We start from the raw sequence: 27,046 nt of genomic DNA, 5'->3' as shown, positions 1-27,046 counted from the left end.
CATCTCCAACACAACAGCTCTTCTTTCCCTTCAGTCAACATCAATCTAGTATTTTCATTCACCCACACCTTGTCATCCTCACAATGTGGTCCCGCGCACTCCTCTATGCTGAGCCGGCCGTTGACGCCGCGCCGCCCATGTGGCACCGCCCTTCTCAACCCGGCGGCCAGCTCATGTCCCTCAACCCTGTCGTCACGTCGACGCCCATGTGGCACCGTCCCCTGGCGCATGCCACCGATGCCGTGCCCATCTTTGAGGAGGCCGTCATCAGCCCCTCGCACATGTGGCACCGCCCGCCGACGGCCACGCCCATGTGCCCCTGCTGCACGAGCCCGACGCCCGCCGGACTGGCCAAGGCGGAGCGTGCCGAGGCGGCACTGGCGACGCCGCCACGCAGTCCCGTGTCCATGGCGTCGTTCCGGCCCTCGACGACGGCGACATCCGCCACGCGCCGCAGCTCAGAGAGTGCGTTTAGTGTGAGCACCGCCGGTTCCGGCTCAGGCTCTCGGGCGGGTCGCCGCCTGCAGCACCAAGCATCGTCGTTTAGCCTCCGGATCAGGCGCAGCTTTGCGCGTCTCCGTGGCCGGTCAAGTGGCGAGTCTCTGTAAGGGACAATACAAAAGTGTACACAAAAAACACCCCATGCATGCAACAAGAACAACTGCAGGTTACCAAACAAGGCCTGCCGAGTTGATACCATCACTTATATTTATTTTTTCTCTTTTCTTTTGTCTTTCCTCTTCTCCTGTTAACTTTTTATATACCACTTTATTGTCTTTCTTGGACACTTTCTTTATGTCTTTCACTTTTTCTCATTCCGTTTTATGGATATGCAACAGCATTCCCTACACGACATTCGCTCAAGATACCAACCACTATGGCCTGGAGGATGGCCTTTTCTCTCTCTTTTGTTTTATTGTTTTTGTACTGTGTATGATTTTCGGGATATTCCCGCATGGCTCGATCAGCCTTTTCCTTACCTATTTCTTTGTTTTATTCCGTTTACGTTTTTCTGATGTTATTATATTCGGAGCGGCGATGTGTAGTTTTCTGTCCAGAGTAGGGACATAATAAAAACAGAACTTCCAAATGGAACGCCATTGGCTGACATGTGCAAACGAAAACATTATCAACATCCCATTGCGATCTGCCAAGCCAATCCACTCAGGCACCAACCGAAGCCGAAACGCGGATGGCACCGAGTCTCTCTTGCCCAATTGGCCTTTCGGGACCCGCCTTCTCTGTACTTACTGTGTCTCTTCCGGCAGCGCTTTCCTTGTGTCAACCTAAATTATTTCGTCAGCTGTTTTTGTGGTCTTCCTCCTTCTGTTTCCAATTGCCACACCGTAGTTTCCAAATCTGTCGTCATGCACGTCGTAATGCTTTTTGTAAACAACCAGTCAACAATCACTTGAGCCACATGTGTATGGTACGCCACTAGTCGCGGCCATGCATCGCTCCTTCCACGGCCAAAACTAGAACCTGCCGCGCCCGGAATCCTCGGTGTTGCGCCTTCCTGCCAATGCGCGACTCATCGCGAAGGATTGCGATGGAAAACTCCCAGTAAACGGCAACTGCAGCTGCTAGACCCACAAGACCACTAGGCTTCGGTTCGTGTTAGCGGATCGGCAGTGAAATTATTCAGCCCACCACATGCCTGCCGCTTCCAGCTCATATTAGGGGTCCCCCCCCTTGGCCTAGTTATTTTCTTTCCGAACGTCGTTGCATCCAATTTTCAAAAACCGCGTTGTTTAGTTTTGCAAGGCTACCTCTCCTTGCGCTCTGTTTTGCATCTTCTACGGCTGATACAATGGCATCTTGACCTCGACCGACAATCACGAACAACCGACAGGCTGCATATTTGACCAAAAATTGGAGGGTGCGCAAGAATCAACACAGCAAAACCACGCGATTGCCCACCATGAAGTGGCATCGGAACCCCTTCTTCCACACGGCTGTCATGCCGCCGTCCGTGGCCCCGTCTGCCTTGGCGTCGGCACGGCCGTCTGCGGACCTGGACACTGCAACAGCTGCTGCTTTTCGCGCCTCCCTTATTGCGCGCAACGCAACATCTGCCCGGCCATCGACTGACCTGCTGCACCCGCCAGCCGGCCAAGCCAGCGGCCAAGCCAGCGGCCGCCCGTCCATTACCATTGCGCCGGCCCCAGCCGGCCATCCCGACCATGCAGACCACCCTGACAACCCGGTCGACCCCAGCCAGCACCTCGCGCCACACGGCATCCTCGCCGAGGCGGCCAACCGCGTCGCGCATGGCCGTCGGCATATTGGCCGTCGCAAGACGCGCAAGGTCCCCAAGCTCACGATTTGCGAGCCCAGTGACCACTTGACGCCTTACCAGGCCTTTTACATTTTCGGCATCGATGGCCTCGGTGCGTTTGTGCTCTCGGGTGGCATCAACTTTGCCATTGGCTACGGTACGTTTTGTTTTGTGTTCCTTTGCTTCTCACACGCCGCTCCTGCTGACAACCGCCAGCCATGTACAAAACCATCAACGTCGAAAAGCACCCCATTCGCCTCTTCCAGTTCCCCAATACCCTCGCTGGCGACGCCACCGTCACCATCTTTATCCAGTGCGTCCTGACTTGGTTCATTGAGCTCGTCCTCGTCAACCGCGACCTACGCTCCGGCCACATCCAGCCCATTGGCTTTTTGCACGAGCCCTCCAATGCCCTTGTGCGGTGGTTCCTGCTGCTCGACCGCCGACCGCCGGCAAACGATGCCGAGGCCAACAAAAACAACGGCGACGACGGGCTCCGCCGGCCCCTGTCGGCACCGCACGACGAAAACTGCCGCTGCGAGCAGCACAGCGAGCAGTACGAGATTGGCTCGTGGAAGCACTGGGCTGTGTTTTTGGTGTCCCAGCTCATCCGCGCCCTGCTGGCGGGCGTGCTCATGTGGATGGTGCTGTGGCCTGTATCCATTGGCATCCTGACGGCCGTGGGCGACAAGGGTGCCGACGGCGACTGGTGGTTTGGTCCGTCGTCGTGGGCGCCGCCCGTCTTCAAGCTGATTCTCGGCGGCGTCCTGGCGCTGCTGACGACGCCACCCTTTGCGGCCTTTTGGCTGGTGCGCTGTGGCTGGGCTGTGCAGGCCAACGAGCGGCACCTGAATGCGCTGGCGGATGCAGCGGCTGTGGAGGCGGCGGCGGCGGCGGCGTCCGCGAGTGTGAGCGGTGGCGTGGTCGGCAGCATGACTGGCGGTGCTACTGTCCCCACGGTGGACGTGCAGGCACCTGCAGGCACTACTGCGGAGTCCTCCGAAGAGAGAGAAGGAACTGGCCAGGAGTAATGTGGAGGAGAGGGGAGCAGGAGGAAAGGTTGTGCAACGGCTTTTTGCTATTTACGATGATACCCACGACATCTTTGGATTATTTTGCATCGTCTTCATTTGTACTGCGATCCTTTACAACAGCAGGTTTACAAGAGCAGGTTGAGGCATAGACTCCCTCGCGAGGACGGGAGCATAATTGCATATATACACGTCATTATGACAGGCGTCTAGGAAGTTGGCATTTCCGGCGCTGTTTCTGGTTGTACTAGAACGAAAAAGGCAGAATGGAATAGACTAATATATATCTAAGGACTGAAAAAACAGGGGATCAAATCAAAGTGCACAAGAAGTATCTCTCCATCCGCCTCATATCCACATATGCCCAATAAAATTGGTAACAGCACTACCTTCATCCTATCCAAAGTGTCATCGACCTTCTTGCAAGGACACCCAATCCCCGAGTTCATATGCTGTTATCCAGACGATTGTTTTACTGTCGTTTGGGGAGTGGCAAGCATACAAGTGCATATCGTAAGTTCCCCCTGGTTTCGTTGAGATGTCTAGCCGCGGATAAATTGATGCCTCTCGCCAGGCACCGTCGAGACCTCAAGTGGCAGCCCGCACCGGGGACCATGGACTGGACCTCGGTCACAGCCCTTTCCCCGCGTCACCATGACCGAGGAGAGGAATGACCTGGCTGGCTCAACAGATTTCTTATCCCACGTGATGGAGACGCTTGTTTAATGCGGGATACGAGCCCACGAGGAGGTAGTTCCACGTCTAGAGTCAGTTTCCCAACAGAGGCACCAGATCCAAGCGGATACGCGAATCCAGAGTCGGTGAGAGAAGGGGCTGGGCAGTTGGCTGGAGCCACGGGGGCAGCGGCAGTGGTTGTTGAATTTGCCCGCCACCGCACCGGAAATACAGTGGCTGCGCTGCTTCTGCCCCCGGACCATCCCCGGAACCGCCTGACCCTTTCCCCCTTACGCTCGATGCAGAAGCTGTCAAGGCTTCCGGAAACCATGTCAAGTCGGTAACGGTTCATAGCGGTGTGGATATAAAATGTATCTGTCGGGCATTACAGGTAGTGATTAGCCGGGCTGTTCTGGACTTTTGTACTTTGTTGTATATGAGAAAACGCTCTAGCTCATCCTTCGTGATACTCACACAATAAATGCCTGCGGGACAAGGCAACCCACCGGGTTCGATGGAACCCGGTCGGGTGACACACCACACAAGGGTGTCGACTTATCTCAAGAAGGGATACTGCGAGGCGCCGGCACGTCCACCGACGCCTCGTTTTTGGGTTCCACGTTGGCCTTGGGTCCTCAGACAACCTTTGGTGATTCTCGAAGATGAAAGTGACCTTGGTCTGTTCCTTGTTAGATCATCGGCGCTGTGGTATTTGGTCGTTCAACTCAACCTTTCAACCGCTCCTCATAGACAAAAGAGGTCAACCCACCGCTAAGAAAGGTCCCAAAGGAAAGCAGCACAGAACGCCGCACAGCTGGAAACATCCTCTGCTATTCCTTACCGTAGAGAAACGGAATGACTAGACCCGACAAGCAACATGTTGTCAAAATTATAGCTCATGCGACCCAGCCCTGCTCTGGGAGCTTTGCACATCACCAGAACTCGACTGTCCAGGATCTTAGCACAGCGCCAAAACGAGCAACGTCCCGACGAGTTGACTGACATCGAAAATCATCATAGTTCATAATAGGTGATGAAACTAGTGTAAAAAGAAGGAAGCAAAAGAGATGAGGGGGCGGGGGCTCTGTGGAGGGAATCCGATATGGTGTAATGGCCCCGAAGATGGTCTGGAGAAGGAGAGAGAAAGAAGAGGAAGAGAGAGAGGAAGGGGAAGAAAGACAGACAAAAGAGAAGGGGGAGAGAGGCTTTTAATATAAAAGGACACGTCGCCCGTTAGTCCAGGCCTGGGACAAGCAGCTTTTTTTTCTTAAAATGGAAGGGGGAGAGGAAGACGTCTTGTTGCATGGTCGTGCTTTCCTTTCTGGGCAATCGACACGGCTGCATCCAAGACAACAATAACAGCGAATGCACTCCTGCCAAGGGCAGCGGCCACGTCGTGCCCCACTCTGTACTTGCGTTTGGCGAGTTTGCTCGTTGCGTAGAGTGCAATCTGGAGTCCAAACTCGAGTAGAGTCTGAGGGGAACTGTAGGAGAAGCTGAGACCAAGGTCAAACAAGCACATTCGGCTCCTTGACGCAACGACGGTGACCAGTATCATTTCGTTATTCTGCAGTATGTTTCTACTGTCTATATATTGTACAGTTGTCGGCCAAACGTCTCTTTTGCGTCGATTTTATTCCATCCATGTTTCTTTCGCTATACTGACAGACAGTACTTGTGTCCGCTGCCTCTATGCTGGCGGCAGGAACGACGCGAACAACATGCCTTGTATCGATGCATACATGACGATGAAGACGACAAGTCCGCCGGCTAAATTGGACCGCGGACCGCCACTGAGGCCCTGCGCCAGCCACCAGTACCACACCGGGTACGCCGTCGACAGCCGCGACACGATCTGGACGTGGTAGCTGGTAAACGCCATGAAAGCGAGCAGCAGCTGGGATGCGGCCATGGACTGCAGGAGCGGGGCAAGACGAGGGGCAAGTGTGCCTTCGTTCTCTTGCTTCTTGTTGGCGTCGTTCTTCGTTTTGCTCGCGGCCTGCCACAGATCAAGACCCGAGCGTGTCATGATCAATAGCATCGGCGTTGCGAGCAAGAACAGCGGCAGGTTTGACAGGGTCCAGTAATTGAACAGCCGACCAGAGCCCCTGACGGTGGTGGGAGTCAGTAGAAGCTTCAAGACACGAAAAATGGAAACACACATGGAGGGCTTATTACCAGTAGTGGTCCTGGACAAAGTTGTAGATGCTGGGCGGACGCTGTGCACACCATGGCCGGCGGACTTCGCTCGGCACGCCCGACGGCTCGATGCAGAACTCGAAGTAGGCCACGACCTGCGGCACAACCGATCCTGCCGCGACGGCCAGGCCGCCCAGACCAATGCTCACGAGCCGGCGGAGAAGCCGTGGGCTGGGCTGCTGCAGGAACGTGACAGCGCCGTGCACGGCCTCGTAGGCAAACACGACTCCGTTGAGCAGGCCGTTGCTGCGGAACAGCGTGGCCACGCCAAAGGCCGCGCCGGCCAGCAGGCGCAGGGCATCGCCCTTTACGGACAGGCCCTGCGTGCGGCCTGCAGCAAGGGCCGCATACCCGACAAACGAGAACAGGGCACAGCTGCTCTCGGCATAGGGCGCCGACAGAAACAGGCCCGCCGGCGACAGCACGTGCAGACATGCGGCGACAAAGGCCGTGGTGCGGCCAGCGGCGCCCTCCCAGAGCTGGCAGCCGAGACGGTACAGGGCGAACACGGCGAGCAGGTGGGCAATGTGCACATACGCGACGGCGACGACGGCCACGGGTGCATCCACGCCGAGACCAGCCAGGGCACGCCGGGCCAAGGACACGACCAGGGGCAGGCCGGCGCCAAACGCCCACTCCTGCTCGTACACGTGCCCGCGACGCGCCGCCTCGACGTAGTAGATGGCGTCCCAGCTGGTCAGCCGGGACACGATGCCGCCGGACGGGATGGCATGCCCGCCTGTTGCAGAGGCGTACGGCGTCGTGCCGTTGCTGCTGGCGATGACTTGGAGCAGGTCGCCCGAGGTGTCGTAGGCCGGCCCAGCCCACGCGGCAAGAACAGCAATGGCCAGCAGACACGACTTCCAGGCGCCAAACACCACGGCCAGCGACCAGTAGGGGTGCTGCGTGTGGTTGAGCAGGGTGGCCGCTTTGGGCGCCGTGCCAGCGGCACCACTCTGTGTGGTCATCTGGTCCTGTCTGTCCTGGAATGTCGATGGGGATCACCACGTACTTGGACAATTCTGCAGTATCTCAGCACGGCTTTGTCAAGCTTGTGCGTCGAGCTGGGTTTTCCGTGGGTCGGCCGAGGAGGCGGAACTCTCCGCGTCGAGCTTAGCTTCGCGTGGAAGACAAAGAGCGGTTTGAAGTGTGAACGCGCGAGTGGCGCGCCTCGGCAACGATGGTGGCGGCCCCGTAGTTTGTCGTGTGGTTTGTCGTAATTCGTACTCTATTGTTTTGCCTGCCCTGTCTTAGTCCCACAAAGCAATGGCAGACGGTGAGTCTGGCTCAGTTCTGGAACGTGGAACGTCAGTCGTTGTTTTGTCGCTTTCTGCACGACTAATCAGCATGGGACAGGACCTACTGAGACCGCACAGGGGAGACCCACCTGCTATTAGGCTCCATAAGGTGCATTTTTACCGCCTAACGCTTGGATGTGCACAGTAATCGACCGCCGCCGTCGGGCTTCGGGGACTAGCGGGCACCGAGGCATGTGACCCCCCCTGTGGGCGCCCCTGCGGATCCCACTGTTGAAAAATGTACGAAACGCCCGAACGGCCGGCGAACGGGACTGACGTTTGAGCGCGAGGGTTGTTGGAGGAGGCATATGTCTCGCTTTGTTATTGGGGACTACGTATGTCTCGTGGGGGTGGTCCACGGGATACAATTTCACTTTTTTATTTTATTTTTTTATTGTTCCAGCTATGGCCAGAGCAGTGATTTCTGTCGCGACTGCCTACTTTGCTGTTTGTTAGACTACGTCCTTCCTCCGGCTCGCTCGCAATATATCCTCCGCGCCTTCCCTGTGATTATCAACGAAAGAGAAACGGAAGGCGCGGCCGGGTTGCGATTTCCAAGCCATTGCATGGGACGATCACGAGACCCATTACGGTGTTTCTGTTGCTTTGGATCTGCCCAGGCGAGAAATCCACTCGCAGGCTCTTATCTGCTCCCTGTCCGAAGTCTCAGAGCGTCGTCTTCAATGTGCCTCTTCAGCAAATGTAAAGTGCCACACCGAAGCGCCAGATGGGTGCCGGATGCACGCGCTAACCCAAGCATCATGCACATGCACACTTCAAAGTACGACCGGTGCGAAGCGTGTGGCGAGGTCGTTCGCCGTATATCGTATTGTGTTGCCGGTGATTCGATCGTTTGTGCAACCGTCATTGGGACCATGTGGGGATCCAGGCCCATTATTTTTTTTGCAAGAAAAAGTTAATTTTGCTATCCGTTCATCTTAGCGGCAGGCGGATGACAAAAATGGTTTCACGATTCGCCAATGCGGGAAAGAGAAGCCAAGAAATCGCACCGCTGAGACGAAGAACAAGGTCAAAGGAATAGAAGGGGAAAAATATCGCTAGAAAAACTAGATGGGACAACAGCAGCAAAACCAAATCGAGTCTACCGCCTGTCATTTGGTCACTCCGCGGGTTCCGGTGCGTGGGTTGGGACAGTTTTGGGACGGGGCGCGTGGAACATTGCTAATTCAACAGACTTTCCGTTTTGCGTTTACTTGGAGACAGCGAACCATTGAATGCCTGGGCAAGCTTTCCTGGCCCAGATGTGGCTGCACCGGCCTATGTGGCCGGTGTGGCCAATGTGGCCAGTGCTCTGGGCCTCCTGATCGCCTCAATTCTCTTTGCCATTGTCGAATCCAAAACGATACGTCGACATGTTTGACCACTGTATTGCGAGCCTGGCTGTTGGTTAGACTTTGCCTGGTAGCTGCAACCTACAAGCCCGCAGGCAAGTCTCGTTGGCCGAGTCTCACCTCACGTCGAGCAAGCTTGAACGGATATACGGAGTATTCATCTGACCTGACATCTGCCAGAGCAAATGTAATTCAATATCGATGTCCTACACCTTGCTGCGGCCTGCTGTGACCTGCCGAAACTAAACTCCACTGTACCGTCTTTTCGGCACTGTCTATATCCGTTGTACATGATGCATAACTTGTTCCCTTCTGCAGCTCATGCTCTCCAATGAAAAGCTGGAGGTCTTGCAAGTCCCATCATGTGACCTCTCCCGTCCTATTCTTGAAAAGTTGGACGTAAAAATATGGTCGACTTTGTGGACTGCGTAGACAACTCCGATGGGTTGGAGGCGTGGGGCGACGAACACCTGCAACTGGACGGTACGATCGACCTGGACTGGTCTGCGTGGAAGTAAGTACCAGTAGAGTCGGGCCGCAAAAGCCCGCCAGACCCCAACCTTACGGCACCGCTTCCGGGGCACCGCTTCCCCGGCGGCCGTTGTGGGAAACGACGGCACGCAACAAGTGATGCTCGCTGGGTTTGGAAGCGTTCGCCCGACCTTTCTCGACGCGGTTTCGGCTGCACAACACAACGGCCCCAGAAGAAGAAGACAGCGGTACTTGCTAAAGTTCTATACATGCATTTATTTCATTGGCGGGACATGTTTCGAGTTATGTTCGACGGTCGAGATCGAAAAGTTACCTCACAAACCTGTTTTGTAGAGTGTTACATGGCACGATAACAATGGCCAAGACCAGCTTCGCCCAACATATGCACCAAGTGGAGAAACTGACAGGCGAACTGTCAATGTAAGAGAATCCTGACACCGTATTTCGTACAGAAATATTTGCACTATTTCCTCTCCGATATGTTACAAGGCAGGTGGCATGTTGTATGCACGGAAGGACATAGCTGTGGCTGAACAAAAAAATCAGACAGTCGCTGAAGGGGCCTGAGCAGCGAACGAAGCAGTAATTACATCACAGAGAAGTCTGACTAAACGCGTCCGATGTTTCGGCGGGACAAACAGAGTCAATCATGCCTTCAAAGAGCCGCACACCACTCCGTCGGCTCATATTATGTCAGATCGCTGGAAAGTTGCCCCGTTTTTGTGGCGTCCGGTCGTCCCAATCATTGGCCTCGTGTTGGCCGTTTTCTTTTCTCGCGGCATAGAGTAAAAGTCTCCACAATTAGCATAACGCTTTGAGAGCAAAGATACTTTGTTCACAGGCGGCATGTAGTTGGTGGCTGTATTGCATCTTACCTCACACTCGGGTCGCTCGCTGCCCAGGGCGTTCTCAGGGCGTTTTTGAGGGCGCTTTTAGGCTGTCAGGCGACGCTCGACAAAGAGGGCCTGGCAATCTGACTCGGTCCCTGTTTCGTTTGTCTCCCTCGACCTAGCCTCTCGCCGTGACGGCGGAACTCGAAGGACAAAGGAAGCTCTCGCGTATAAGTGGCTCGGCAGGCGAGTATGATGAAAACACGAAAAGGGCCGGGGTCGAGACTTCTTGGTGGCACTGTGTCCTTGTGTCGTGCAGTTGACGTTTTGTGAACTGTTCTTTTCTTGAAGTCAGATGCTCATCCCCAGTGAGTATCTTCGCCGTCCTTACGTCGTTCCACCACTTGCCAGGTTCCAAATAAGCCACCTTCTTCAGACCCTCCATGTTGGGCGACCTTTCCTTACATGGTAATCTAAATTGCCCAAACCAGTCATCAAGCTGAATTGCACCACCCTCAGCAACGCCGCTCATACGAAGCATTGCTCAGCTCACTATCGAGTACTAAACGGGCGGGTCACTAACGCGCGGACCCCGTCCTCCGCATACTTGCAGGACAGTTATGTATTTTGTGTAATTTATTTCTTTTTAACATCTTGACATGTTGCCTGCGGATGTATTGCAAAAAAGAGGCGGCGAGCAGACGCACGAAGAGAGGAAACAGGAATAGAGCGCGGAAAATGTTCCCACATTCGTGTGTGCCCGTCAACCCCATGATGCAAAGTGTCAGCGTACATGTTTTACTCTGATCTCTGCCTGTCTTATGGAGCCAATTTTCGTGAAATGCTGCCGTGAGATCTAATCTGCGCATTGGCAAATGGCCTCGCCTGGCGGAGCGTAAAACTTCCGAGTATCCCGCTCACCGTTCCTTCCCAGTACGACACTCGCCTCTCACTCCACCTCTTGCCTTTAACAGCGTCTGTCCCGCCTTTTGGCTGTGGGCTTCGGGTCTTGGCAGTCGCCTACTGGCCTGGCGCCTTGGGTCACTCTTGCTCTTTTTAGCTCGTCTTGGGTCACTCTTTCCCGTCTTTCTTCACACCCAACCCCTTTGCACCCCTGCTCCTGCCTTGCCGGCATCGACCTTATGAGAGCCGCCTTCCAAAGAAGTACATTCGTACGTGTGCTTACCTTTACATTTCTCCTGGCTTGCCGCCTCACCTCTCTTCTCCCCCTTACCCTATTCTCCCACGCTGCTGACTTCTGACAACGGCTGTGGGCGATATTTCGATGCGCCCCTCGCTTTTATTCGTGTTCTTGTTTCCTCCGTTGTCTTTGTCGTCCTCGTTTCTCGTTTCTCGTTTCGCGGCACTTATTTGTTCGTTTTGCTGCTGCTGCCGCAAGATCGACAAGAAACACGTTCCATCTTTGCATTGTCTCTTGATATTCGCTTTTGATAGTCTTGAGTGGGAAGCCAAGCCGCCGCGACCCCTATTCTTTTATTTCGTGTTCTTATTTCGTGTTCTCACTGGTACTCAAAGGCCCCCTTGCTCCACACCATCACAACGCCAGCCCAGGCGTCATTCCAGCCCACAAGCCGCCAGCAGTTACCAGTGAGAAAACAGCGGGTTTGAGCCAGTCTTAATTTCTCTCTACGCGTCTGATCAGAGACATACATTGACGCTTGTCGATGCTGGTCAGCTCTCGTCTGACAGAGTTGTTGCCCGCTTTGTCTGCACACTTTCTCGTCGTTTGTGCGAATCCTTTATCGTCGTGTTCTGTATTCATTCCGTTCTCTGTTCGCTACTTTCTGTTTCCTTTCTGCTTGCTGCGTTTTCGAGTTTAGGATCCCGGCTCTGCTCCCTTCAGTTTCTCGTTCCCTGCTCAAGCATCTCATTCTCCTTCTCACGTACGTCGTACGTCTATCTCACGCTCTGTGCTCCCCGTTTCCTCTTTCCACCGCCAACCTCCTGGACCCTCGTCCACAGACGCACCACACGGAGCCTCTGTCACCCCGGCGCGTATCCGACAAGCTCCGTCGGCGAACTGAATCTGTGCCTGGGCTCTAGGGTCTCTACCGCAGAGCTTTTCAGCCCTTTCTTCGAACCTGGCCTTCTGGGGTGGGTTCTTCTTGTGCACTCCACTTGCCTCGTCATATGGCACCCTAGCCCCGTCCCACCTCGTTACTACAACCACCGCCAACCTAAACCGATCGTTTTCTCGACACACCTCCGTTCCGTTTCTTTCCATCATTCTGGTTTATTCCCACTTGTTCTTTTATATTTTATTTTTATTTTTATTTTATTTTGTTTCCCCAACCACCAGGGCCGGTCGGTCTTTCCGGTCGCCTTGCATGTCTCTCATTATAAGTCGTCATGTTCCTCCATTCGGGCGCCAGCCTTCATGGCCATGAGTACTCGAATAGACCAAACCGGCCATCAAATCAACAACTCTTGCCGGACCCGAGACGGAATCGTCTGCTACGGTCTGCCTTTACCTCGCCCAACTCCGCATCCTCGTCTGCATCCACATCGTCTGCACTTTCTTCCTCTGCCTCTGCCGTCTCCCACCCTTCCGTCACTTCGTCTTCGGCAACGGCCATTCCCAGTCTCAACGCGTCCGCCACCTCATCGCCGCCATCCATTGTCCGCTCCAGCACCTACTCGGATGGCATTCGCCCGGCTCGACCGCTCCGTCCCAAGCCGCACCTACGGCACGTCTCTGAAGGCCTTCTCACGAGTGACCGGTCGCTCCCACCCGAGCCCGTTGTCCGGTTCCACGACCCTCCAGTCGTAGAAACCGGGCCCATCACCCGCTCGCTTCTTTCCACAAACACTCCGAGATTATCAACACCATCCCGGCCCCGGGCTCGCCTGCCCAAGGCGCCGGAACCTATGAGCGAAGATGAGGCCTCGTTCTCGGCCTCGGAGGCAAGCTATGCCAGCGACCCGGCGCCCAGCTCCGCCGCGTCCTCCAAGCCCAGCCGCCGCCGACGAACGCCCCGCAAGAGTACAACGTTCCTGCTCGCCCATCCAGCACCAAAACTGAGCACGAAGAAGCACCTTCTCAAGCGGCTCCGCCCGACGCTGCTCATGCAAATGCAACAGCTCTCGGCCGACCGCCGGCCACGGCCCGTGATCGACGTCTACCCGTCTTCGCTACTTGCTGGCAACGTTGCCGCACCCCGGTTCTCGAAACGGTTCCCACGCCTTTTTGGTATCAACGGCGAGCTGGGCCTGCACGACACCATCCTTGTCCAGAGCGAAGACTACGACTCCCGTTTGCTCGGTTCTGAGAGCGACGACGAGAACGACAGCTTCGAGCACAGAGCTTTACTTGCTGTGCTGAGTCCCTTGCGCCGCGGCGATCAGTCCGAGATTGCACTCGAAGACGGCTCTGTCTGGACGACAAAGGCGCTACCTACCGGCTCTTTTGACTTTGTCCGCGTAGATGAACACGGCAACACAACCACCGCCCGCTGGGTGAGCCGTAACATGTCCAAACCACCACCAGCTGTTGATGCAAAATGCACCACAACCGGGGCCGACGACCATGCAGCTACTGCCGAACATGACTGCAAGTTCACGTTCAGTATTATTGACCCGCAATCAAGACGGCACCCCATCCTAGGCACCCTGACGCGGACGACCCTTGAGATTCTCGATACCTACACCACGGTCTCGCCATCGGCCAGCAGATACCCGCCCTCGCGTGCCTGGACGCCGTCTCCGGCCTCCCACGACGCTGACAACAGCAACGACGAAGAGCTCTCGCACGACGATGATGCCGGCCAGCCATCTATTGCTCCATCCATGCTCTCCAATGCCAAAGCACGGACCACGCTTCCCGTCGATGCCGCCCTGAAGAACTTCATTTCGATCAGCGCAGTCTGGGTGGCCCTCCAGTGCGGTTGGGGCCAGACCGTAGGGGGACACTGCCCCTTCCCCGGAACTAGCAATGCCTCGGGCATCAAGAGCGCTACTGGCAGTGTCCGTTTTGTGCCTGACTCATCGGCCGGCGATGCTACCAACGCTGGCGATGACACCTTCAAGCGCGGGCGCCGCTTGTCTGCACGCTACAAGACACGATCGGCTACACTTCCCTCCATCGATATCCCCGACCGCGATGTATCACCGTCCGTATCGCCCAAGGCACCTGGGCGCACGCCCATCTTTCCACGGAAGGCATCCAGCACGGGCGCTGCCTACATCCAACGCCGAAAACAGATGCAACTGTCCGACACAAGCGACTCGGAACGGCCGCCGGCTGCTCTTATTGCCCCGCGCCGTCGGAGCCGCGCATTCTCGCGACTGAGCGGCGAGTTTTCGTCCAAGGTGTCTTCCAAGGTCCAGTCGTCCCCCTCGCCGTCCGAAGCACCTGCTACACCCGAGGTCATGCTCGAGGAAATCTCCCCCGTGCCATCATCTCTGTACCACCACCAGCAGAACTCACAGCAGCCTAACACGTCGTCGAGGACGACCACGGCAGCATCGTCCATAGCTGCTGCGCCAGTCTCGTCGTTCACATCGCCCGATCTGCAGCAGACCCAGGCCTTGTTGGCAACACAGTCCTTGCCTCGCGGCGGCCGGTCTGTCTCTGCCTACTATGCCACGAATCCTTTGGCCCATGCTATGCCGGACGATTTTACCGATGCGGCCCACCCTGACCACCTGGCGATGATGCAGCACCACGGCCCTGTTGACCTGAGCGCAGCACCGATTGACATCCATCGCCACAACCCCAACGGCATGGCCTGGCATCATCGACCCGACTCTGTCATGGAAAAGAGCAGCAATAACGGCGGTGCGCGCTGGAAGCGCCTGGGCAATTGGTTCAAACGCCTCGGAAATGGCGGTAGCGCGAACGGCGTCGCCCATTAACGTGTTTTCATGTCATGGTGGATTTCTGAGTGGAAACGATTTGCCTGCTGTCACTCCGAGCTTGGCGCCGTCGTTTACTAATAAAAACGAAAAATCGAGGCCAGCCGAGACCAGCGTTGCTTGGCAAATACGTTCCTTACATTCCCCAGCTCCACACACAAACCAACCATCGCCAAAGAAACCACCAAACTACCTTGTATCACCAACTCACCTCTTGTCGTGCAGGCTGCACTGTCCTAATTTCATTTGTCCGATTTTCTTTGTTCTTCTCGCGGCATTTTGCATCTTTTATATGTCATATAGTCAACTGTCACCATCTGTTTCTGATCTTTTAACATCATTCAGCATGGCGTTTTTATACTATATCGCTTTGATTACTTTGGTGAACAGGGTCATACTAAGTCTTTTTCTTCTGTTATTATTTCTTTTGTATTATTATGAAGCACACGTGGGATAGAGGAGCTACACGAAACGGAAAATACATTCTTACAGCATTGATTTCTACCTGAAAGAAAGTTGTTCATACAATATTATTACATGCAAACTAACCCTATGCTTTCCGTCAACTTACTACTCTTTCGCATATCTGGCGTCCTTCCGCTGCGTGCTCTACTCCGAGGACATCCAACACTTCTAGTTGTTAAGGTCGTGAGACATTTCAGACACGCTACACTTTGCAACTGACAATGCCGTGCCCTGTGTCAAGCGTCCAGTGCGATTCTGGGAAAATGAGAAGAAGGAAGCAAGGAACATACCTTTAAAAAGTCAAAAACACCATTCGTCCTATTTTCCTTACTTCCCCTTTCCCTATTCCCGAGAGTGTCTTGTTCGTTTGGGGCAGAGGACATCCTTTAATTTAAACTTTGGATGCGAGTGGCATCAAGACGTCAATATCGAGAGAGGAAAGCACTGGCGAGGCAGATCGTTCGGTTTCCATGTGGTTCTTTTCAATGTATATCAGGGTCGAGGGCCAAGTAGAGTATATCCTCTAGATTTGATTGAGTTCAACCGCAGCCGGGCACCAAAAATAGGCCCTCTATAACATGCATGTCTGGTTAACCGTATTAGTGCGGACATACATTTGGATATATGGGTGAATCTGTTTTTTTGCTTTGCTCATTATTAAATGTTAGTGGTTTGCGTGTCTACCTGCATCCATGCACCTCCCCCTGAACAAACCCACCAAAAAGTAAACAAGCAGCAGCAATGATGTGGGAACCCCTCAACTGCAAAAATGCGGCAACAATATATATACATATGATGACGGAAAGAAGTAGTATTCGAGAAATTGGATTAAATTCATGTCGTCGGTAAATTTCTCCACTCGTGTTCTCTTCGCGTACATGGGCAGTGGCAGTAAACCATTATTCACGGCAGACCATCGATAAGGTGTCCTTACAAGCTTCGCACTTCGCACACATCATATCTAAGGAATATGTGTGACCAGTGAACGAGATGTTTGCAGCACGGATAGAAGAGAATGGCCATTTTATAGCCCTCGCGAGCGGCTTGTTGCTGCTAAGAGAATTTAAAGGTCATGGTGCCAGTGGGACTTGGATGAGGTCGATAAATATTGCACGTAGCCAAACCCTGTACCTGAATTCCGGTCGGGGATTTCGCTCACAAAAAAGCTTGTTGTCGCCTTGCGTTCGTCCGGTTAAATGCAACAACAGTGCAATATATGTGCAAGGGGATCTGCATATCTGCTCAATGTTATGGCTCGAGAAAAGGAGGTCGAGATACCTCTGCTTTTTTCGTCTCTCAGGGCCCTGGTCGGTACGTTTTCAGAGGGAAGGCGCGATGCAAGCCGTTCCAAAACAAAACAAACGGCAGGAGCGACTCTCTTGTAGAATCCACATTGGGAAATCGCGAAGTAGCACGACAGTGTAAACAGCCCTTCGTGCTTTCCTGCTGTACCTTACCCATCGTCATATCTACCTCACGTCTTCATTCTTCTTTTTCTCGTCTCGGCCTTCTCTTTACAGCCGAACATGACAACACCTCCAATCATCAATTCGAACAACGTATCGTGACTGTGCAATACCTTCTCGCCATCTTTCGCCATTTCTCGCCTCTTTGCGCACACTCTACACCCATATGGCTATTTGGATCCGCCAAGACCCGGTAATGGTAGACACGTCGAGTGCCCATAGTACCCCTGGAATTGCCGCGTCAATATCCGATGATGTTGCGGGACGGGCGAACAGCTTGCTTTTATCCCCCGATCCCAGCTTCAGGTAAGCTTCTGCGTCTTTGCTTTTGCCCTTGCATGCCATTATCGCCTGATATTCTGCTACTCTGCCTTCGCAGACAATTTCCCTGGCGACCTCAACTCTTGCAGTTTCTAATCCTGTTCGTCTGCAGAAAAACACCTCTCGGCAGAATTGACCTTCCCGCTATATGAAAAAGAAGGTTTTCTCTCTCCACACTTATCCGGCGAGACCAAAATCCATGGAGGACGAGGATGCTTCGCATTTCACGTGGTTCATCGACTTCGACCCAACCAAGACGGAGTGTTGATAATGCCGGTACACCTCAGCCCCAATACACCTGATGCGGCGGTCTCGACCCCGGTTTCTATGAGAAACAATCGTCTCTCGACGCTGAGCCAAAGACAAGTCTGTCGTCCAGCGCTATACGTGTCGTCTGCTTTCATGCGGAGGTCTCAAGGGGAGGAAGTATATACTCAACGGCACAAGAAAATGAGTGGAACACGTCGCTTCTCTTCCGACTGCACACTACTTCTGATTGTTCAAAGGTGACGAGTTTGCCGTTGTGAATGTCACCTCTCGGTTCCGACAATGTCGACATTCATCATCCTGATCTTGCCAAGGCGGTGTAGATATGGAAGCACGGTCGGTCCTCATTGTTCAAGAACTGTGGCAATTTATCTCATATGTGTACACCAACGTTGTTTTGCAGTACGCTGGGCATCACCTTCTGGTATCACACTCCACTTTACTACTAAGTTCATCCTGACAGTATCACTGCATATCCTGATCGCAATATACCTCGCCATAACTTTCTACGCCTTGACCTTCCTATCCCACAATTTGCAAACAGCCAAACCTGAAGGCGTGATTGTCTTTCGACGACGTAAACTTCCAGTTTATCCATATTGTGCCGATTTAGACTTACGTTCGACTACATTGTCCTCTATGAAGAGATATTTGCCATGCCGAGCGACATAGAGTGAGAGCAGCCGGGGATACGGCGATATTCCACGTTTTTCCAGGTAGGTACCGAGATGAGTATTTACAACTTTCTATGAATTTCTAGAACGGCCCGTATATGGCGCATCACCCCTCCCTCTCCTCTCTCCTCCCCGGACCTGACCCAGGCGTGTTGTGACCGCGCTTTACGGGCTATAAAAAACAATCATCAGCCGCCTCCTTGTCATTACTTTATCTCTGACCTTTAGCTTTTCTCGAGCACGCGGCGTCTTAACGGCATCTACGTACGACCATCTTGCCAGAAGAATCGACATATAGCCAAAGTTTGCAAATATGCAGCTTCCTTCGTTCGCGCAGCTGGCCATCACTGGCTTGCTGGCCACCTCGACGGTGTCTGGTCTCCAGATGCCCGGTGAGGCTGCCAGACGCGCTGCTGTATGCATACCGTACCGTCGTCAACATATTGTTCGTTTCCAGACTGACCCGATTATGACAGGGTGCCATTGCCATTCTGGCCGTCCCCGTTGCTGGTACACCCGTTTCCCCTGTAAGTCAGAGAAGCCAAAAGTTTATAGTTTGCCCTGGAAGCTAGGACAGAAATCTAATGGTTGGTCTCTCATAGCTGGCGCTCCGCAACGACGACGAGATCGAGAAGCACCGCAAGAAGCACCACAAGAAGCACCATGAGCGCCCCCGCCGCCGCCAGTGGGGCTGGGGTGGAGGCTGGGGTGACGATGATGATGGCGACGACGATGGTGATGAGCCTGCGCCGGTCCCCACGCCTGGCAAGGGTAAGGGCTCGGGCAAGGGTAAGGGCGCGCCCACCGGTGCCGTCCCTCCCATCAAGACGACCACCGCTAAGCCGGTTGGCCACACTCCCACTCCCCTTCCTGCTCCTCGTAAGTTGCTTATCGGCGTACAAACGACTGCACGTTTTGTTCCATCTAATGCATTTTTATAGCCAAGTCTCAGCCTGCTCCCGCTCCGAGCAAGTCTGAGCCAGCCCCTGCTCCGAGCAAGTCTCAGCCTGCTCCCGCTCCGAGCAAGTCTCAGCCTGCTCCCGCTCCTAGCAAGTCTCAGCCTGCTCCCGCTCCGAGCAAGTCGGAGCCAGCCCCTGCTCCGAGCAAGTCTCAGCCTGCTCCCGCTCCGAGCAAGTCGGAGCCAGCCCCTGCTCCGAGCAAGTCTCAACCCGCTCCGGCTCCTAGCAAGTCCCAGCCTGCTCCGGCTCCTAGCAAGTCCCAGCCTGCTCCCGCTCCGAGCAAGTCTCAGCCTGCTCCCGCTCCTAGCAAGTCGGAGCCCGCTCCCGTGAAGCCGGAGCCTACCCCCACCGGAAAGGGCAAGGGCAAGCCTGCGCCCACTTGTAAGTTCTTGCGCCATATGATGTTGAACTGTGCAACGTACAAGACAAAATGGTAGCGGCAATGGGCTAACATAGCAGCCGCGAGCCCGCCCCACGAGACCGCCACGCACCCGATTCCCCCGGTCGTCACAGCTCCGCACAAGAAGCCAACCCACACTGTGACGGTGACGGTGAAGCCCACGACCACATCCAAGGCCGCGCCACCTCCTCCCGAGCCGACCGTGACTGTGACCGTCACTGAGGGCGAGGGGTATGTTGTTTTTGTTTAGTTTCCTTGACCATTTTGATGAGTTTCATGACCGAGAATATTTTCTAACATGCTATTTTCTCCATCAATAGCAAGGGCAAGGGTAAGGGCACGGTCACCCCGCACCCGTTCCCGACACCTGTCGGGCCTCCCATCTTCCCCGGTTTCGGCGACGACGACGACGACTGAACGGGATCACCGACGAGTACTTGACGGTACGCAAGCGGTGATCTTAACTGGTCTACCCTTGTCGTGAACCGATATCTTTAGCATGGCATCGCCTATGCTCCATTTCACATTCCTTTTCACATCTAGCGTCTCCCGTAGAGGACGCGACTTCGTTTCGGCCCCTGTAAAATAATAAACACATACGAGCGCTGCCAAGACGGGCGTTTGTGTGCTTACCAGAGTCTCGGGTCGACCCTGTTTTACTTTCTGCAGACAACCATGTATACTTTCTTTCCAAAATCAACATTATGACGCGCATAAATGTAGAACACAGGCCTCCCGACGTGACTAGTCGTGGCTATATTTGTGTGCCAGTAGTTGCTCATCCATATGCCATCAGATTTCTCGTTGCAGAGCTGGTGCTCGTCTTCGGTAAAAATCTATGATGGCCTCTATAGACCGACACAAAGAGAGCAATAGGCCGCAGGGTATGATGCACCAGCATTTCTATTGTTGTTCTGGTAGGTCTTTTTTCCTTACCCATCCTCCACCCCACCTTCCTTCACAGTGGCCCAGCAACAGCACCTCTTTCCCCCCCTCTAGGAGCCCTCCCTCGTCGTTGCCCTGTGTTTAGCCCGCTGTGGACTGCGACAGTAGCAAACTGACAGCGCTGGTAGACGCTACAAGCGGGCTGCCAGGTGGTGCAGCAGCTGTCCTCTGGCTGAAGGCATATATCTGACTCGGCCTTTGGCTTCCTCGCCGCCCATTGTAGTGAATAGGCGTAATGGGATCCAGTCCTCCGACCAAAATCTGAATGCTGCACTTTCTTCCCTTTACACGTAGTAGATGTATCATGGATGTCGCGAGACGTGGCAATAGTACGCAGTATGTACCGAGCAAGTACATGAGCAAGCACTTGTAACGGGTACCTGCATTGACGTGTCTCGCTACCAAGAAACCGAAGCAAAAGGCCGCAAACTCTCGATACCTTCATCTTGGCCTCGACATTGCTCTTTGAATGGGATCCCAGCTAGACATTACGAGTTGTGGACAAAAATAGGTAGAATGGAAAGCATAAGCCTTAGATTTGAAAGTTGCAACAAATATGTAAAAGACTCTCCTCGACCACTTCTTTGCCCATACTCCTGTCCCTTTTTACCTCTCCGTCTTCCTCGCCTCCGTTTCCCCCCGTCTTCTCCCTCTTCTCTCGGGTATCTTCCATGCGGCATGCGCGAAAATAAAATGCAAAAACACAACAGATAACAAATGATGCCTCGAGAAGAGTATGCAGAATGCAGCCGATACAACGCGGCAGCCAGCTATGCAGCACTATGCAACGGTGGAACTATGCAACAACTATGCGGCAAACGGAAAGAACAACTATAAATTAAATAGGAAAAGCCTTTCCCACCTCGGCAAAGACACTCATTGCTCTTCAGATGGCACCAGGTAAGTGCATCGGCTGTTGACGGAGTAAGAGGTAAGAGCGTCAAGACCGAAGCGAAGGCGAGTGTCGACAAGGGAGACAAAAGATAGGGGAAAAAAAAGAAGAAACGCGACACACGGTGGGGAGAAACACCATCCTCTTCCTCGTTCGCAGCGTTGGCTCAACAAAGATATCAAAAAGCATTTCAATGTCGGCCAACGAAGAAATGCAGGACAACGGGACAAAGCAACCAGGTCAACCAAGCAAGAGAAAATGGGATTCAAGGGGAAGAGAGGACAGAGGGCGGGTACGGCCAGCTCAGAGGTTGGCGGTAAATTTGCGGGCAGCACCATTGCGGTTGACGAAGCCAGTGCGGGCGCTGGTTCTGGTGTTGGTGCCGGTGCTGGTGCTGGTGCTGGCAGCAGTCGATGTTTCGACACCGGGCTCCGAGACCTCCTTGACCTGCTGCATCTCTTGCTGTTCCTGCGGCTGCGGCTGCGGCTGGTGATGGGCCTGGGTCTGGGTCTGGGTCTGGGCCGGAATGGCCCCTGTGGGCCGAGAACGTCCGCCAGTCCTCTCTTGGCTCACCACCATGGCCAAGTAGGCCTGGACCAAGGCATCAGTAATGGCCATGTGGCTGGCAGCCGAGGCAGCTGCGGCGGCAGTGGCGGTGAGAGTCGGCGAATGGGGCGAGTCAACCGATTCAGGCGTGTCCTGCGCGTCAGTCGCGCTGGAGAGTGGGAGACCAGTCTTGGGCGCGCGGGCCATCTAGGCCGTGGTGCCGTTGGTCGTCTCCGACTCCTGTGCCGCGGCGGCGGTGGTCGAGGTCGTGGTCGTGGGAGCCATCTCCGTGCGGACCGGCTGCTCGATGGGCTGGCCCGTGGCCTCGTCGACCAGATCGTCGCCCTGGACGGTGACCTCGCGCGTCTGAATCCGCTTCATGAGCCGCATAAAGGACGACTCTTGGAACTTGGTGCTGGGGTGAGCGTCCAGCGTGTGGACAATCTGGCCTGCCGTGCGGGCCAGGTCGTCTTGGTCACGCGCCAGGTCCTGCTCGGCCTGTTCCGCCGCAGCAGCCTCCGCTGATTCGGCCAGACGCTGGGCGTCGAGCTCATCCGCGAGGGATTCAAGAATGGCGTCGACGTCTTCCGTCTGGGCTGCCGACGTCTCGCCGCGCTCTTCCGCCGTGGGGCCATGCTGTTGCATCCACGCATCCATTTCGTTTTGGAAATCGAAGTTGGACTCTGCCTCTGCAAAACGGGCCTCAAGCTCGGCTTCGGTGAGGCCAGCGACGCCGCTGGGAGCGTTGCTATCAAGCAGCGAAGGAGGGGCAATGTGAGGCATGGTGGTGGTGGCGGTGGTGCTGGTGGTGAGAGCAGCAGGTTGAGGAGCGTACGAAGAAGAGGGTGAAGAATAATTGAATTGTGAGAATTGTTGGGTGCCTGCAAAAGAAGGTTGGTTCAAGGAAGAAAGAAACGCGGGGCTCTGGGCCATCATGCCCGAAGAAAAGTGCTGCAGACGGTTGACGGCCTGCAGCGGTTGCTGGGGAGCATAGGGCGCACGAGCAGCAGCAGCTGCCGCGGGTGAAGGACCAGCAGGAGCAGCAACGTGAGTTGCCGTGCCAGACAACGCAAACTCGGCGGCCCAGTTGTTAGAGTTGCTAGCGCCGTTGGCGTGCACGGGAGCCACGCCGCCTGGGCCAGCAAAACGTGCTTGTGGATGGTGCGCGTGCGGTCCCATTTGGCCCATCTGCTGAAGCGTTGCTGGGTGCACATGGCCGTTCATGTCAGGCCCCATCATCGGCTCGGCCTGGAAGGCAGCACCACCAGCGGCAAACGCCCGAGCCTCTGCCTCGTTGCTGTGCGTGCCATTTAGGGCGGAGCGGAAGTTCTGCTGCAGTGCGTTAGTTGTGTGGTCACGAGGGGGGCAGTGAGCAGACTGCCAAAATAGGCAAAGCAAACGCGGCAACACCACACGACGCAGACGGAAAACAGAAAACGAAAACGGAACACGAAAATGGAAAACAAAATCGGACAACATACCGAAGGTCCAGCACGGCCAGGCGCAGCGCGGTCTTGATGCACCGAGCGGTCGCGGTTGACATGCTCGCTGAAGCTCTTGAGAGCCGTCGACGGGCCGCAGAGATTGTCCGCCATTGTTGCCGGTATGAGATGGCGAAGCAAGCGTGTATTTGAATGACGAGGTAAATGAGTTGCCGTGAAAGTCGACGACACCCTATAAACAGCGCGTGGCCGTGAGTGAGTTGAGGCCGGTGACTTGTCTCGAGAACGCAGTCTCAACACACAAGAACGGTGCTGTACAGGTGGGGAAGACGAGGAGACAGCGGGGTAGCCAAACGACTGGAATTCCTTATGCTCGTATCGTTGGGAGTCTCGTGTCGAGGAATAATACGGCGATCGAGAAAGCAGTGCTCGACTATATAGGACGAGGGCCGCTTGCTATTGACGCTCGCAAATGCTGGCCAGCAATGGAATAGTGCGAGGGGTCCGGAATGCCACAATCTATAACAGGTTTGGCTCTCTACGCTGGAACACAAACGACGCAGCCAGGGCCATTCTCCGAGGGCAACGATGTCGTGGAGCGGAGGCACAGAGAGGACGCTGCCTCGTGCACGCCGTGGAAGGAGCACTCGCCGGGGGCGGGGCGCGGGCCGTTTGTCTCTTCTGAATAGGAAAGAGCGTCGTCAATATAAACAAGGGCGCGCTTTGTGTGCTTTCTGTGCCTTCTATCGGTCTTCGTCGTGCTGTTATCGTCTTTCTTTTCCACGCAAAACGTCGTTGAATGTTTGAGGTGTTGTTGGAAAGCGGCTCACCTCGGGAAAACACGAGGCAATGAATGGGCCGCCGGCAACGCCTGCAATACCGCCTCCATGGGGAACATTTGGCTTATAAAGCTGGGGCTGGCCTTTTCTATTGGTTCTTTGGCGCAACCTCGCACCTCAATAGCGCAATCCACTGCATTCGCAAGCTTGTGACAGCGAGGCCCGAGGACGCTATTCTCTCCGCCACCCAGTAATTACTACGAATAGTACGACAAGATACTTTGTCAACCATTGTCGAAAGAGTGGAGCCCTCTGTTCACCATTGTTACTTCCCATTTAGAGGTGGAAAAGTGGGGACCAAAGCTTGCCTTTTGGCGGGCCCGGAATTAGTATTTGTCCTGCCCCAGTGCCTGGACGCTCCTTCCAATAGGGGAGCTAGGCGGCCCATTGGACAGATTGGCGGAAGGGGCAAGCATTCAACGTCAATAACAAGGCAGGAGCGAAGGCGACTCTATCTGACAGCGAAGACGAGAGCAAAACGAAACGCGCAAGCGAACAACGACTACGACTACCACGACGAGCTCCACGTCGCCCTTTTCCAGCTTTCCGGATTCTATTTCCGCGTCCAGCCTCTGCTAGGTACCCTGCAGCAAGCTTCCCGTCTGCCGTAGCTGACCTTCTGCACCCCACCTCCTTGTTCTCGACACCAGTTCGGTCACAACAATAGACGAATCTCGAGGACAACCTCTTTTGTTTCTTTCTTTTTTGTTCTATTTTTCCATTCTCCTTTCTCCCGCCTTTCCTAGACGCACATCAGAGACACAATGGTACGGACCTCTCCATAGCCGGGCAATACCTGTTGGCACTGACCGCCACACGCTGCCTCAAGACACTTGAGCTCATGCAAACCTTGGGCCTCCCGTTTTGCTAACCCCTGCTGTGCCCCAGGCTACACGAGCCGCCTCCAACGCCAACCACGATGGCATGATCCACGACGTTGCCCTCGACTACTACGGCCGGCGCATGGCCACCTGCTCATCCGACCGCAAAATCAAAATCTTTGAGATCGAGGGCGAGACCCAGCGATTAGTAGAGACTCTCAAGGGCCACGAGGCCGCCGTCTGGTCCGTGTCCTGGGCCCATCCCAAGTACGGCAGCATCCTGGCGTCGGCCAGCTACGACGGCAAGGTCTTTATCTGGCGCGAGCAGGCCGGCACCTGGCAGCGCCTCTTTGACTTTGCCCTCCACAAGGCCTCCGTCAACCTCGTCGCCTGGTCACCGCACGAGGCCGGCTGCCTGCTGGCCTGCGCCTCGTCCGACGGCGCCGTCAGTGTCCTCGAGTTCAAGGACAACAGCTTCGAGCACACCACCTTCCCCGCCCACGGCCTCGGCGTCAACGGCGTCTCCTGGGCCCCCGCCACCTCCGCCGGCAGCCTCATTTCCAGCAACCCCTCGCCCAGCGCCGCCGGCAACCGCCGCTTCGTCACCGGCGGCAGCGACAACGTCCTGCGCATCTGGGCCTGGGACCCGGCCACCACTGCCTACGTCGCTGAGGGCGAGCCGCTCACGGGCCACACGGACTGGGTGCGCGACGTCGCCTGGAGCCCCACCGTCCTGCAAAAGAGCTACATTGCGAGCGCCAGCCAGGACAAGACCGTGCGCATCTGGACGGCCGACGCACAGGCGCCGGGCGCCAACGGCAGCGGCGGCGGCGGCGGCTGGTCGAGCAAGGTGCTCGAGTTTGACTCGGCCGTGTGGCGCGTCAACTGGAGCTTGAGCGGAAACGTGCTGGCCGTCAGCACGGCCAACAACAAGATTACCATGTGGAAAGAGAACCTCAAGGGCGAATGGGAGTCGGTCAAAACCATGGGCGCGTAGGTCATTACACTGTGGAGGGGAAATGCCAGCCTGTTTTATCTGGTCGTCTATTATTTTATGGCCTGTACGGAGTATTTCTGCTCTATTGACTGGGATTTGATGAATATAAATGAAAACAACGGCGAGACTTGGAATCGCGACTATTGTCCTATGTGATGTTAGCTTGCATAACTCATCAAAGCTGTCGGCATAAGGTAGGTTGATTTTGCTGAGAAATAGCAAAATGTGTCTATTCTGTTCGTTGTTGTATGTTGTATATATTAACGTTATCCTTGTCCTTTTTTTTTTTTTTAAAAAAAAAATATTTATTAAATTTAAAATCCATGACAAAAAATCTTGAAAAAACTGACCTATTTTATATTTATATTTTTCGTATTTGAATATCTACGTAGCCAAAATTGAGGCCATCTGTGAAGAGTCGTGCAAACACGAGTGTGCAACCCGAAAAAAAAAAAAAAAAAAAAGAAAATTGATCCAAGTTGTATTTTAATATCATGCTTGCCGTATCGAACGCAGTGTTATACTATATTCCAAAATCAAATAAACAACAGGCCAAGAGAAACAATGTGCAAAAGGAGATGAAAGTAAATGCAAATCTGAAAAGAAACTGAAAGAAAAGAAACGCAAAGACGAGTCATGACAAAGGAAATATGTTAAGGGAAGAGTGAATGTAATCGACAACGAGGCACACCAAGAAATAGTTTGATGCCCATAATGAAAGAAGGACATATCTTCCTCGCCGTCGTCTCCTGATTTGGGACCAGTATGACGCCCAGGTTTGCAAATGCTCGTGGTCTGGACAATTCGAACGGACGGAGGAGACAAGAACAAGAAAGAGACTCGAGAAGATCCTCCAAGGGACAGGAAAAGGTGAAGTGGGGGGTATTACGAAATGAACAATGGAAAATAAAAAACAAAGCAGAGAAAAGTGCATATGGAAGAACCATAACGAATGTCAACATGGGTACCAAATAAGCCCATG

The 27,046-nt window shown here is 54.5% G+C and overlaps 11 protein-coding genes across 11 annotated transcripts; 5 read left to right on the top strand and 6 right to left on the bottom strand.

Moving 5' to 3' along the window:
* Positions 1-83: 83 nt before the first annotated feature.
* On the top strand, positions 84-608 carry SPSK_09919 (uncharacterized protein; the record flags this gene model as incomplete). Its single annotated transcript, XM_016736486.1, has 1 exon — positions 84-608. The coding sequence occupies one exon, from the start codon at positions 84-86 to the stop codon at positions 606-608; it is 525 nt and encodes a 174-aa protein (XP_016587874.1).
* A 1,313-nt stretch (positions 609-1,921) lies between these two features.
* SPSK_09239 (uncharacterized protein) lies at positions 1,922-3,309 on the top strand (the record flags this gene model as incomplete). Its single annotated transcript, XM_016735815.1, has 2 exons — positions 1,922-2,435; positions 2,495-3,309. 2 exons carry the CDS (start codon positions 1,922-1,924, stop codon positions 3,307-3,309), a joined length of 1,329 nt encoding a protein of 442 aa, XP_016587873.1.
* Positions 3,310-5,251: 1,942 nt separating this feature from the next.
* SPSK_10125 (uncharacterized protein) lies at positions 5,252-5,542 on the bottom strand (the record flags this gene model as incomplete). Its single annotated transcript, XM_016736680.1, has 1 exon — positions 5,252-5,542. The coding sequence occupies one exon, from the start codon at positions 5,540-5,542 to the stop codon at positions 5,252-5,254; it is 291 nt and encodes a 96-aa protein (XP_016587872.1).
* A 132-nt stretch (positions 5,543-5,674) lies between these two features.
* Positions 5,675-6,013, bottom strand: SPSK_10078 (uncharacterized protein; the record flags this gene model as incomplete). Its single annotated transcript, XM_016736635.1, has 1 exon — positions 5,675-6,013. The coding sequence occupies one exon, from the start codon at positions 6,011-6,013 to the stop codon at positions 5,675-5,677; it is 339 nt and encodes a 112-aa protein (XP_016587871.1).
* A 145-nt stretch (positions 6,014-6,158) lies between these two features.
* SPSK_09565 (phosphatidylinositol glycan, class V) lies at positions 6,159-7,151 on the bottom strand (the record flags this gene model as incomplete). The annotated part of the gene is made up of 1 exon (XM_016736137.1): positions 6,159-7,151. The coding sequence occupies one exon, from the start codon at positions 7,149-7,151 to the stop codon at positions 6,159-6,161; it is 993 nt and encodes a 330-aa protein (XP_016587870.1).
* Positions 7,152-12,055: 4,904 nt separating this feature from the next.
* Positions 12,056-12,403, bottom strand: SPSK_10067 (uncharacterized protein; the record flags this gene model as incomplete). The annotated part of the gene is made up of 1 exon (XM_016736625.1): positions 12,056-12,403. The coding sequence occupies one exon, from the start codon at positions 12,401-12,403 to the stop codon at positions 12,056-12,058; it is 348 nt and encodes a 115-aa protein (XP_016587869.1).
* Positions 12,404-12,525: 122 nt separating this feature from the next.
* On the top strand, positions 12,526-15,030 carry SPSK_08596 (uncharacterized protein; the record flags this gene model as incomplete). Its single annotated transcript, XM_016735188.1, has 1 exon — positions 12,526-15,030. One exon carries the CDS (start codon positions 12,526-12,528, stop codon positions 15,028-15,030), a length of 2,505 nt encoding a protein of 834 aa, XP_016587868.1.
* A 3,506-nt stretch (positions 15,031-18,536) lies between these two features.
* SPSK_09182 (uncharacterized protein) lies at positions 18,537-19,999 on the top strand (the record flags this gene model as incomplete). The annotated part of the gene is made up of 6 exons (XM_016735759.1): positions 18,537-18,638; positions 18,700-18,750; positions 18,826-19,102; positions 19,165-19,563; positions 19,642-19,813; positions 19,903-19,999. The coding sequence occupies 6 exons, from the start codon at positions 18,537-18,539 to the stop codon at positions 19,997-19,999; spliced, it is 1,098 nt and encodes a 365-aa protein (XP_016587867.1).
* A 1,723-nt stretch (positions 20,000-21,722) lies between these two features.
* On the bottom strand, positions 21,723-22,172 carry SPSK_09979 (uncharacterized protein; the record flags this gene model as incomplete). Its single annotated transcript, XM_016736544.1, has 1 exon — positions 21,723-22,172. One exon carries the CDS (start codon positions 22,170-22,172, stop codon positions 21,723-21,725), a length of 450 nt encoding a protein of 149 aa, XP_016587866.1.
* Positions 22,173-23,560, bottom strand: SPSK_09238 (uncharacterized protein; the record flags this gene model as incomplete). The annotated part of the gene is made up of 2 exons (XM_016735814.1): positions 22,173-23,297; positions 23,447-23,560. 2 exons carry the CDS (start codon positions 23,558-23,560, stop codon positions 22,173-22,175), a joined length of 1,239 nt encoding a protein of 412 aa, XP_016587865.1.
* A 1,610-nt stretch (positions 23,561-25,170) lies between these two features.
* On the top strand, positions 25,171-26,064 carry SPSK_09662 (protein transport protein SEC13; the record flags this gene model as incomplete). The annotated part of the gene is made up of 1 exon (XM_016736234.1): positions 25,171-26,064. The coding sequence occupies one exon, from the start codon at positions 25,171-25,173 to the stop codon at positions 26,062-26,064; it is 894 nt and encodes a 297-aa protein (XP_016587864.1).
* Between the last annotated feature and the right edge of the window lie 982 nt (positions 26,065-27,046).

The sequence above is a fragment of the Sporothrix schenckii genome (genome assembly GCF_000961545.1).
Source record: "Sporothrix schenckii 1099-18 chromosome Unknown Cont44, whole genome shotgun sequence".
NCBI classification, from domain to species: domain Eukaryota; kingdom Fungi; phylum Ascomycota; class Sordariomycetes; order Ophiostomatales; family Ophiostomataceae; genus Sporothrix; species Sporothrix schenckii.
This window is presented reverse-complemented; position numbering and strand designations above follow the sequence as displayed.